The sequence below is a fragment of the Mastomys coucha genome, unplaced genomic scaffold (genome assembly GCF_008632895.1).
Source record: "Mastomys coucha isolate ucsf_1 unplaced genomic scaffold, UCSF_Mcou_1 pScaffold15, whole genome shotgun sequence".
NCBI classification, from domain to species: Eukaryota; Metazoa; Chordata; class Mammalia; order Rodentia; family Muridae; genus Mastomys; species Mastomys coucha.
The window spans coordinates 8,779,973-8,792,518 of NW_022196897.1; the positions used below are offsets into that span (position 1 = coordinate 8,779,973).

General features: G+C 46.7%; 1 protein-coding gene and 1 long non-coding RNA gene across 8 annotated transcripts in view; one reads left to right on the top strand and one right to left on the bottom strand.

Moving 5' to 3' along the window:
- Positions 1–10,359, bottom strand: part of Arhgap21 (Rho GTPase activating protein 21) — a 136,088-nt gene extending 125,729 nt beyond the window's left edge. For 4 of the 7 annotated variants that reach the window (XM_031369151.1, XM_031369149.1, XM_031369148.1 and 1 more), the window contains exons 1-2: positions 9,258–9,709; positions 8,107–8,497 (exon numbers count right to left, since the gene is read on the bottom strand). In XM_031369151.1, coding sequence (XP_031225011.1) covers positions 8,107–8,187 — 81 coding nt within the window. In that variant the 5' untranslated portion in view covers positions 8,188–8,497; positions 9,258–9,709. Of the gene's footprint in view, positions 1–8,106; positions 8,498–8,854; positions 9,210–9,257; positions 9,710–10,249 lie in introns of those variants that run through there. The other 3 variants (XM_031369147.1, XM_031369145.1, XM_031369146.1) reach the window with 3 other exon arrangements.
- On the top strand, positions 9,342–11,790 carry LOC116089758. The gene is made up of 2 exons (XR_004118463.1): positions 9,342–9,532; positions 10,256–11,790. It is a non-coding gene; the product is annotated as an uncharacterized LOC116089758 (long non-coding RNA).
- Positions 11,791–12,546: the final 756 nt, after the last annotated feature.

Genomic DNA, 12,546 nt, shown 5'->3' on the forward strand with positions numbered 1-12,546 from the left:
AAAAAAAAAAAAAAAAAAAAACAAGGAAAGCAAGAGACTTGCTCACTGGGTTATAAGAAGGACAGAGCATACCTGGCACACTGCTCACAGCTACACCAGATGTCCATTCAGGGCTGAGATAAGCAACAGAGCAAAAGCAGTAAGTATCAAAGCCAGAATCCAAACATACCCAACATCAAACAGAAGGTCAGACAGCAGCCAGCCACTGAGCAAAGGAAATAAAAGTCTTTAACTTAACTTTTTTTAAAGTAATAGACAACAGTTTGCTCTGGGGTGCCTACATTCCCAACAATAGATAAATATTCAGAAATACCAAGTTTAAATTTGAAACCTAGTCTTTTACTCCTACTGTGAGAAAACAGAATCTTTTTTGTTTGTTTGTCTGTTTTTTTGTTTTTGTCGAGACAGGGTTTCTCTGTATAGCCCTGGCTGTCCTGGAACTCACTCTGTAGACCAGGCTGGTCTTGAACTCAGAAATCCACCTGCCTCTGCCTCCCAAGTGCTGGGGGACTAAAGGCGTGCGCCACCACCGCCCCGCCCAGAATCCTTTACATTAACTAGAAAACAAAAAAAAAAATTCTACCATGTCAAGTTTTGAAGCTATAGTACAGTATATCCATTTGTCTCTCAGATTCTTAAAGCACTTGTAATTTGGGTTTGTGACATGCAAGTGTGGGTGTACATGCGATGTGCACATTTGGAGGTGCAAGAACTCCAGAGACTCCATTCTCTCCCTCCACCATGGCTTACATACAGGGTTTGAGCTCAGGTTGCCAGTGTTCCATGGCAAGTGCCTTTAACCCAGAGCCATCCTTCAGGTCCAATGTTGGGTTACTTTAAAAGCATAAAATGCTGTCTTCCATTACTCCATCGTGAAATAAACTATTTTGTGCAATACTCAGTTTGATGAGACAATGACACTTTAAACTACAAAATTCTTTTCATGAAAATAATGCAAAATAAGGGTTTTGCATGAAACATGTATAATGGTTCATCTCTATGGCCCAACTTGACTGTACTTAGAGTTGCCATGGAAACACACCTTTGGGTATGTTTATGAAGATGCTCCCAGAAAACTTTAATAGAGGAAGGAACTGAATGTGGGTGTCTCACTCTATGAGCTGGAGTCCTAGAGAGAAGCAGAGGCAAGCTGGGCAGCAGCAGTCATCACTCTCTGTCCCTGAGTACAGACACATGTGACCAGCACCTTCTGTTCTTTGCACAATGCCTTCCCTGCCACAATGCACCACATCCTGGTAAACCCTAAGCCAAAATAAATCCATCCCTCCTGAGGCTACTTCGTGGCAGGGGTTTTGTCACAGAAACTTTAAAAATTGCTCAGACAAAGTCTTACTACCCCAAAGACTACACAGAAGACCATTTATAATAGTTTCACACATTTAATTCCATAAGGTCGATTAAAAGTAGATAAATACTCGATAGTCTTTAAATACAGTAACCTTTCATTTTAGTAATCTAATCACATCAACCAGAAAGAAAAACAAGTGCCTACCATATGGTCCTTCTGTAACAGAAAATAGCTGCATTCAATAACAGCATCTGTGCATCTATCAACACTAGCACTGGCCATTCTTACATCAGCAAGCATGTTGTTAATATAAGAAGATGACAAGGCTCTTCACAGCACAAAGAACAAAAGAAAGAGCATTACCTTTGTTGTAGTTTACCTGACCCATAGTAGCTCAAATTAAAACCATGAAATCAAAGCACAACAGACTTCGAAATATGTTAAAAGAAATGAATGCTAAAGAACACTAATTATTTATGGAGAAATTTTCTTTGTTGGTGGCTCTTATCTAGTGAAGGATCTGGCTTCATGCATTCCCACCCAGACTCACACACGATACCCCAACTGATACACGCTTCTGCTACTGCACTATTTATTCTCAGTCCTGGCAGGCTTTGCCTTCAGTCCTAATGTTCCACAGAGAGATTTTGGCAGAGTGGTATTCTGGCTTTGGATCCATGAACACTTAAAATGAAGTAATAGTGTTATAGTATATCCTAACTAGCTAGAATCAACCCAGGACTTCCCAGAACAAAGCACATGCCCCTGAAAGGCTGCTCATGAATTGCTCTCAGTATAGATTTGCTAGAAATCAGAATTTCACAAGACATTTTAAAACTCAGTAAACAGCAGTTTAGGAATAAAAAGGATAAAAAAATTAGCATTTCTATACTTGCATAAAAATTAACAGCTGTTAAATTTGTCTGGTTATTATGTTAAAAAATATAAAGTAAATATATGGTAGACAATCCTTTCACTAAAGAAACATTGTTACTACAGACACATTGTTCACACAGGCTCCCCACCTCGCACCTCTCTCTGTCTCTGTCTCTCTCTGTCTCTGTCTCTCTCTCTGTCTGTCTGTCTCTCTCTCTCTCTGTCTGTCTGCCCCTCTCTCTCTCTCTCTCTCTCTCTCTCTCTCTCTCTCTCTCTCTCCTCTCTCAGTGCTAGGGCTCAACCCCAGAACCTAGCATGCACATATTACCTTTCACTAAGCCTTCTGCATCCACCACTCTGATTACCTTTCCTCTAGTCTGAGAGCCAACCCAGTGGTGCAAATTGTTTCTTTCATTTGTACTACATACTACATATTGTCCTGGTTACTGTAACTTAGTAACCAACTTCCCAAAGGTAAGAAAGATACAAAAGAAAATAAGTGACTCAAACATCTCAGTACCAATCCTGACGAAAATGGAAGGGAACTGAAGGTGTGAGGCCTTCTGAAGAATATGGAGTACTTCCTCCTCCGAGGTTGACACACGGTGTTTACACATTACACACCTAAGAACAAACTCCGTGACACTGTGGGATTCATTCTTGTCTTCATGCGTGTAAGAAATACAGTATGCCACAAAATGCACTTGGATGAAATGGCCAAACTGGGAATATTTATATTCCACATTCAACTATCTGCACCCTGCTCCTTCCCCCACCCCCAAAAAAACCAGAGTGAAATTATCTAGCTAAACAGGTCTGCTGAAAATGGGTAACACTGGGATAATGCTGGGGAAGGAAGAGTGAGCAGTCAAGTGCAAGACTGGTAGTGTGCTCTAAGCTGGGTGTGTGGCCTATAAACACAAACTGGAGACAAGGAAGAGACCAAGAGCACTCCACAAGGGGCCAGGAGGTGGGAGGCTCAAGGCTCCGTCTCTTCCGGCAGAGTAACAAAAGTCTGGGATAGCCAGTACGGAGGAATGAGGGGAAGAGTAACAGGAAGTGAGGGCAGGAAGGTGAAAGGGAAAAGCCCTGAAGGTCACTGAAAGAACTCTGCCCTGTAACTTTTAAGGAAATGAAAGGCCATTAAAGGAATTTGGGTGAAAGAATGACATGATTTGATTCATAAACAGTCTGCTCTGCTTAGAACAGAGAGAATACACCAGCAGATCAAGCTGAGAAATCAGTCAAGCAAATATGCATGTCCTGTATGAGCTAAAAAAGAGACACCAATCATTCCAGAGCCTGCAGAGCAGGGCGGCTACTGCTTGTGATGAGCATGCCCAAAGAGAGCAAACGGGCAAGGTGAGCAGCAGGAGGCAGAGAATCAGCAGGTTGCCTCTGGAGTTGCCTGTTTACTTCCAAGGGCAGATGGAGTCTGTGCCCTGGTTGGTAGGACGTGGGCATCTGAATTCAAGAGATAAAAGGAAGCCTGGCATGGTGGTATGTGCCCCTGCACTAGGGAGGCTGGGGCAGGAAGATGGTACATTCAAGACCACCCTGGCTCCATAGTGAGATCTTGCTGCAAAAGCAACAGGGAAAGGCAGACTTCCTAGCATATGCCTGTCATCCCAGAAATTGGGAGGTAGGATGAGGAAGGTCATAAGTTCAAAGTCACCTGCAACTATATATCCAGTCTGCAGCAATCCTGGACCAAAACCAAGGAATGTAGGAGGGGAAGAGGTTCAAACTAAGTCCTGAGATGTACACAGGTAAGAAAGTTGAAGAAATCCTACAGACAGTGAAGGGAATAAGGATGAAGTAGAGTAATGACGATAATGATAGTATACCAGATCTCAGTGAACAGTCACTGAAATGTAAAGCCCTTCCACAGTATCCATTCATCTGTTCAACAAACACCAAACATTTATTATGTGTCAGACACTGAGGAAATAGACATGCTCTGTGCTCTTATGGAGGCTGCAGTCCAAAGAAGGCAGAGATGGCCAGAGCTGTAAGCACTTGTTCCCAATAAAGTACAGTGTGTTTTGGACTAATGCACTAGGAGCAAGTAATCAGTCTTGGAGAGCCAGGGCAGACTTCGCTAGGAATCACGCAGGAGAAAAGCCTGGAGGGCTAAAGTGAAAATCAGATACAGGGAGAAGCAAGGTGTCTGCAAGGTGAAGAGACACCTGTGAGAAGGTGAAGGCAAGCAGGCTTCACTTGCCCACAGTCCTGCAAATCCAGTTATATGAACTACAGAAGGAAGAAAAGGGGTGAGGAAGGAGAGGGGACTGAAGACTGAGCTCTGGAAGGACACAGGGACAAGCTGAGCTACCAGGAAGCTCCTGCTTGTCAGCGAGACAGCGAGCCAAACTCAGGAAGTGGCAGCCGCAATTGGCCATGGAGACTTGGCAACTTTAGATAATCAAGAATAACCACCTACTTCCTGACAGGTGAACAGGCAGTGGCGGTGCTCCTAAGAGGGCTGGCAGCACAGACAGACAGAGGTCGGTGGCAGGACAGACTCTGGAATGAGTGCATTGCCTGTGGAACATTCTGAAACCCACTGAGTGCAAAACACAGTACCTATGTAGGTCTAGAAGGCAACCACAGAGTCTGGGACAGGGTCATACACTGGGTGTCGATTATATATAAATTAAAGGCACGGGAAAACATAAAATAGAGCCTAGGAGGAAAGGCGAGGACTGGATAAAGGAATAGAAAGAAATTGGCTTAATCCAACATGAAATGAGCAAACAGTAAAAGAACCCCATTTAAAAAAAAAAAAAGACAGACAGACAGACAAAAGAAAAAATAGAAGAAGCTTGAGACGGAACAAGGGAGTCTGGGACAAAACAAAATGAGCACTACTATAAAAGACAACCAAAGCAAGACTTCAAGCAATTTCCTACTCAGAAAAACACCCTTAGTGGCCAGGCAATGGTGGTGCACACCTTTAATCCCAGCACTCGAGAGGCAGAGGCAGGTAGATTTCTGAGTTCGAGGCCAACCTGGTCTACAGAGTGAGGTCCAGGACAGCCAGAGAAACCATGTCTCAAAAAAAAAAAAAAGAGAGTTATTAATAATGAAATTGCTAAAATTTTTCATTATTGTAGACTACTGGGGGCTATAGACTAAAAGGTACTATCAGTGTTTAAAATGGGCAGAAAGGAAAAAAAAATCAATTTAAACTTTTCAGTTTTCTGGTTAAAAGAAAAAAAAAAACACCAACAACAAACTAAACCTTGAAGCCTAAAACTAAGTAATAAGTAAGGGGAACGATGGTATCACAGAATATTTAAAGGAGGCTATGTTAAACAAAATAGCAAGTCAAAGTTACACAGACAGAAACACACCATGGGTCAGGGTGACTAAAACCATCACTGAAAAGCACATCTTTTTTTAAAGCACACCCTGGTGGCTCTTGCCTATAATCCCAGCACATGAAAGGCTGACACAGGGTGATTGCCATGAGGTTAAGGCCAGCCTGGGTTACGCGCAGTAGGGCCAGTGGGGAGGGAGGGACGGAAATGACATTTAGATGCATAGAGTAGTTTGTCTGAATACATTCTGACTGTCCTGACTGTATGACGCCAAGACACTGTCTGAATTATCGTAATTCTTTAAGTTATGAAAGCTATTGGTTATCTGCTTTTTGGTCTTCCAATATAGCCCTGAGGAAGGGTGCCTGGATTATTTACCAAGAGCATGAAATCTCCGTTTTAAGCAAAGCAACTGGCCTTATCCACAGAACACAAAACGAGCTAAGTAGATAAGGCATGAAAGAAATGCCAGTCCAATTACTAAATTTTCTGTCTCACAAAGTTAGACATTTTGGTCGATTGACAAACAGCATTAAAACAAGACCTATGCATTTATTTCCTGATTAGTTAAGAATATACATCAATTTATTATTCAGACCCATTAAGGAATACCACTACTTCTTTGTGTTCATTTTCTTAACTGTCGAATGACAGTATTACAGAATATACAGTACTTCCAATAAAACTAAATACAAACTAAGTGTTCAATAACAAATACTTATCAAACCAAACTATGGCAACTCCCTTCTTAGTGTTCAGAAATAGTCACAGTCTGTTCCCAGCATCAGAGAGAAAGCCACATCACAGCTAACCAAAGGCACTAACTAAAATCACCACTCCCTCACTTCTCACCTGCTGGTTTGCAAATGTTTTCTGAAGCACAAAGAATCTAAGACTAGTCTTTATAAAGTCAAAACATATGAATCTAATACCAAATTCAAGTACTCTTTAAATGAGCAAAATACAATGTTGTCTTTTCATTCCTAACTAGAAACAATAGCCACACAAGCAAAATGCCCAAATGAAAACACATTTCATAGCCTTTAAAAACATATATACTGCCACCATCAATAAAACCAGTACGCAACTAGCTGTAAGTACACACTGCTTTCTAGACAAGTACAAGATGAGTCTACATTCTTGGGTTGAGAGCAAGCCTTAAACAATAACAACACACACACACACATTATCAAATAAACGGTAGAACACAAGGCAAGCAGCATGCTAATTAAAGTGTTCACAAGACAATGACAAATAAGGCTTTAGGACCACAGCATATATTATTATGTAAATACAATACCCATTAAGCAATCGCCAGGCTGTAGGTAGGTCTTCCAAAAGGCATCATTATGGTTTACCGTGATCAGAGAGAGGACTGTGGTGTCAGACTTAATCATGCTTTACCTGCAAGCAGGTGTTTACTGATATCAAAAAACTAATTCTAGCAGTAAACCTGAGGCTCTGTCCAATAAACTGTAGCAACACACAAAAAGCACCCTTCACACAAACTTTCTATCCCCAAATGAAGAAACCTTGAAGCACTTTTTCTGCATGCTTTCTAAGCCAAAATTTAACTGACTAAATATCCAAATTCACATGCTTAGAACCAGTCACGTTCCAAAGAGAGAAAATTTACAACAGAGGAAAATAGTGAGCTCATGAGGGCTCACTGGAGATGTTGCTATTGCCATCATTGTCATCTCAAAATAGACACGTCTCAATAAAGAACAACAATGTTCAGCACCTTTAGCCAGCAAATTACAGGAACTATACAAAACAAAGTAAACGAGACAGAACCATCATAGACGTAAACTCCACATACACCAGCTCAAATACAAGGAGAATAAGACACCAGAGCAAGTGATGCCATAAGTGAATACATTTTCTACAAATTCTGTTTGGGTGGCTCGTAAAAAAAAAAAAAAAAAATTTTTTTTTTTTTTTACAAGCCACAAGTAAATTCTTCTCAGCCAGCCGTTCTCTGCACTTCAGTGAAGGCCACCTGCCACCCAGAGCAGCCCACAGAACGGTGCAGCAGTATAAGGGCCAACTGAGCATAAATAAAAGAACAGCAAAGCCAGAAGATTTCCAGGAGGTTGGAATTTCAACACCACAGGCGTTTTCCAAGACTGAGTCTAAGCCGTCCATGGAAGCCTTCGATTCCCACCCAAAGCTGCTATCGAACCAGGATCCCCTCCCAACAGAGTCGAAAACATTGGATTCCAGGTGCACCAAAGCATACCAGCTGCCCTCGCCAATGAGGATGTAAAACACACACAAGCGTTACATAAAGCCACCCCCAAGCAGACCAATGTCCAAAACTCTAGAGGAAAAATGGATTCTGAACATTACTGCTCTCAGGCTTCTTGGCCAGACATGGAAGAATGCCCCTGCTCAGAAGGGTAACAAGGAATCTGGCATGTAAGACAGAGACTTGTCCCTGCTAATTAATCACTAAAGTCCCTTGAAACAAAAGTAGGCCAGGCTTCACCTCCCTCCTGGTCAACTTGGGCGCTGCCACCAAGCAGCTGACCGACTCAGTGGCAGACGACCCCGTATTCTCACAGACATAAGCCACCGCCCAGCTAGCTGGCTTACCTCACAGGCAGAGGCGGCCCCACAGGCCTTGAATTTGTCACCATCTCCCTCAGGCAGACCAGTCCAATGTGTGGCCATCATTTCATTTCAAATTGTAAAGGGGCAAATCCTTTGGAGTCCACATTGGAGAGGTGCCACCACACACCAAACGGGAAGCAATTCCACAGCAGGTTCTCTGAGGCAATGCAGGACTGGTCAAAAACGATTTGCGGGAAGCCCCTTCAAATACCCTCGTCAACAGACTTTGTCCTCTTCATTTCTTCAGTCTTAAAGTTCAGGGGCGACAGGTTTCCTTGGCAGGTAGGGTGGAGGCCAAGAGCGGAGAAAAGAGGTCCACTTACAGGCGGTGTTACTCCGAGGCCAGAGAAAAATCAGCTTTCGGAGATCCTTCCTAGAACCGGGAGAAGTTAATGAAGGACGTGAACTTTCCCCAGGCGCCGATCTTTAGCCTTGCCACAAGCCCAGACCAAGTTCCCCCTCTCCCACAATCCGAATTACTCAGTCTACGAAGGTGAGCCCTGAAAACAATCCTCTCATGCAACAATTTAAAAAAAAAGAAGGAGGAAAACGCCTGAACGTCGGTTAGAGAAAGAGAACCAGACCTCAGAACTGCCCCGGTGGCTATGTCAAACACGCCCGGCTGCTATGAAGCCTTCAAGAAGGGGAAAAAAAAAATCCCGGTTCAAGTGCTGCATTTCTTGGGCAACGCCGAGGCAGTGGGCGCATTATGCAGCACCCGGATACCTACTCTTAAGCGAAGTTTTCTCCGCATCGGGTTAGACTCGCAGACGCCCTCCAACTCCCCAACAAACAAACAAAAAGCCAGCTTGGACTGGGGCGGGCGTGGGCTCGGCGGCGGTGGCCGCCCGGGCCGCGGGTGACTCCGGCTGGCCGTGGCAGCCTGCCCTGCGCCCCGGCCCGCGCCCCCGAGGAGGCGGCTGTTTTCCTTGGCCCGCGGCAGGGATCGCTGGGGAGGCGTGCGGCCGCGGGTGGGACGCGGAGCCGCTCCCGCTCCGGCTCCAGGGCATGCTTCGGGAGAGCCGCGGCCCCCGCAACTCTCAGCTCGCGGCTGCGACTCCCCACCCCGACCCTGGCTCGCCCTCCCCGGTGGCCACCTGAAACAGAGGGAAAGCGAAGAGCAAACCACCCACCTACCACTATTTCCTCCGCCCCTTCCTGAGGCGGGTCGCCGGCGCGGGCTCCCGGGAAGCGCGGCCCGAGCGCGTGCGGGAACCAAGGGCTCCGCTCGGCAGCTCGGCCCGCGGCGGGGCGCGCTAGGCCGCGGCTCGGTTAATATTCATGAGGCGCCGCCCCTCCTCCGCGGCCCGCCGGACCCCGGCGCCCGCCGCTCGCCTTTGTGCCCCGGCCTCCCTAGCTGCGCACACGCGGGCGCGGCCTCCGCGGGCTCCCGCCTCAGCTCCAGGCGGTGAGACTAGCGGCCACGCAACGGAGATCGCGGGCTAGGGGTCGGCTCCCAGGCAGCGCCGCGACCTGCCCCGGCCAGCCCCGGGCTTTGGGCGCCGCGGGAGGGCGTGGGGCGGGGCGGCGGCCGCCGGACTCTCCCCTCGCCTGGCCCGGCCGGCCGGGGCCCCCACGCTCCCGCGCCCGCGATCGCCGAGCGCGAGACTGGCCGGGCTGGCGGGCGCGCGAGCTGCTTCCCGGGGGCGGACTGCTCGCGCCTTCCTTCTGGATCCACCTCCTCCCACCCCACCTTCTTCCCCTCCCCTCCCGGGGGACGCTCAGAGGCGAGGAGTTTTCGGTCTGCAGTCACCCGGCCCCGGGAGCCAAGCTAGCGAGGAAGACCGGGCGGTACAGGGGTGGTGCTCGCCGTCCCCCCCCCCCCGCAACCTGGGCACCCGCTAACCCTCTTGTCCCCGCACCCCGAAGCCGGGCACACAACTCCGGCTGCTTGCGCCGCTCCGGGAGCGGGCACAGTCCTGCAGCTCTCTGCCGGACAGGTCTTGGGGGACGGCGGCCCCTTTTCTGCCGCGGGTGGGGCGAGAAGCTACGGGATGTGGGGCGTCCAGATAAGGGAGTGTCCCCGCCCGCCGCACTGCAAGGTAGCTTCCTGCGGTGAGCAGGGACCGGGCGGTGGCGGTTACGTGTCGTTCAGATTTTTTGTTTTTGTTTTTGTTTTTTTAACCTGCAGGTCGGCTGCGCGATTAGGCGCCGCTAGCGGAACGGAGCGGCGGTGGCTGTGCTTTCCCCACGCTCCCCGTCACTGTGGCTTAGCCGCCAGCCCCGCGGCAGCCGCTCCACACCCAACTCCCGGGCCTGGGCTCAGACCCGAACGGCTGGCTCCGCCCTGTTGCGCTTCATAACGTCTCCCGCTGCAAACCGCCCAATCCGGTGACGCTGCGAGAGTATGCGAACCACTCAGGGGCTACAGGCTCAAGCCTTCTGCTCCGCCCCTCAGCCGCCCCTTCCTACCGCTTCTCCGGAGGTGGCTCACCAGCTCTGAACCCAAGAGGAGCCTCTAGCTGTGGGAATGGTGCTTGGCACCTCTTCACCACCACCCTCCCACTCCCGTCTTACGCAATTCCCCCTCCAGGTCTCTGTCCTACTGATGCTATGGAGGGTCATTTCGATCCTCACTTCGGCAGGGGACTGACAGCTTTTGTGTCTGATCAATTGTCACCACCATCCTGAGAGAACGGAACAAAAACCAAGACTTTGTGGGACGTGTTACCTTTTTCATCTTTGCTACAATTACCTTCTCAAGACTCCTCCCCCTTTCCACACCCATCGCCTAGGGTCCTGTTTTTTGTGGAGGTTTTCAAAAGAGCACTCCGGAGCTGGTAAAGAAAAACCTGACCCTTAGTTTATAGTTCCTTACAGTGAAAGAGGGCAGACAGAATTTACCACCAGATCCTGACACAGGAGAGAAATTTTTTTTCAGTAGCCATGAAATATGTAAGGTGTGACTGCCCGTAACCAAATTAACCAATAGCCAAGGGTGATAAATAATAAATAAATGAAAACACAGCCTACTACTCTGATCTAGTTATACCCTGCCATTGGGTAAAGCAACAAAAACTGAATAGAAACATAACATTAAAGTGGTTTATCCCTGGTGGGCTTAGGGAATAAGAGGATGCAAATGTGTGTGCACTGCATAACTGAATGCCTAACAGCTGAGCGTATCTACAAGGCTTCGCCTTTACAAGGCCTTGATTTTACAAGTGTTGGTTTGGGAAGAAAGTTTCCTTTTGTTACTAGAGAATAAAAGGTTGTCCATAAAAGTAAATGAAAGTCATTATGGGGCCAGGCAGTGGTGGCCCTTGCCTTTTATCCCACCCAGCACTTGGGAGGCAGAGGCAGGCAGATTTCTGAGTTCTCGGCCAGCCTGGTCTACAGAGTGAGTTCCAGAACAACCAGGGCTACACAGAGAAACCCTGTCTGGAAAAACCAAAGTCATTATGGAAATATGGGTAAGTAACAAAATCTACAGATGCAGCATTTCAGTGGAAGGAAGTACCATGTGAGAACCAAGATTCTATCCAGAGCCTAACTAGAGATAAAGATGGCTCAGCAGTTAAAAGAGTTCCTAGGACGAACATCAGCCAGCTCACAACCACCTGTAACTCCAGCTCCAGGAATACCCAACACCTCTGGTTTCTGAGGGCACTTGTATTCACTGCATATAACCACACACACAATTAAAAATAAAGTCTTTTTAAAATACTATCGTCTATCTTCCTCAATTTCCATGTAATGGGGCAAATTTTTACTTGTTTGTAGTAGAGCTAACCAGAAACAATGGCAGCCAGCATCTCTTTAGCTTTGTCTCCTCATGGGTACTACTCTCAGAGTTTTATGTACATCTTAATAAGACTGCAATGTGGAGGCAGGAGTCAAGCCCAGAGGGTCTGGTTCCAGAATCCATTCTTTATATACAGCTACTTCAAACATCCTTTTCAATTCTAATAACCATATTAGCTAGCATTTAACTTACTATGTGCCTATAGACTTGTGGTCTATAAGTAAGAATTTAATCCTGTTCCTAGGACAGGTATGATCATAATGTCCCAAAATCATGGGAATGCTTCTCATACATCATTTATGTCTTGTGTGTATCAGACTCTAAATGGAGAAAGACTACATGACCAGGATTTGGAAAGCATGTTTCTAGCCTGCCCACTAGAATTTATGAATGTAACAGCACATTTCATATTTTGTTGGGCTGTGTACATGAGGTGAAATCACAACTAGATAGGGACTCTGAAAATATAAAAACATGTTGGCAGGGCAGTGGTGGCACATACCTTTAATCCCAGCACTTGAGAGGCAGAGACAGGTGGATTTCTGAGTTCGAGGCCAGCCTGGTCTACAGAGTAAATTCCAGGACAGCCAAGGCTATACAGAGAAACTCTGTCTCAAAAAACCAAAAAACCCAAAAACATTGTGTTAGTTACTAAGATATTAAAGTATCAAATTGTT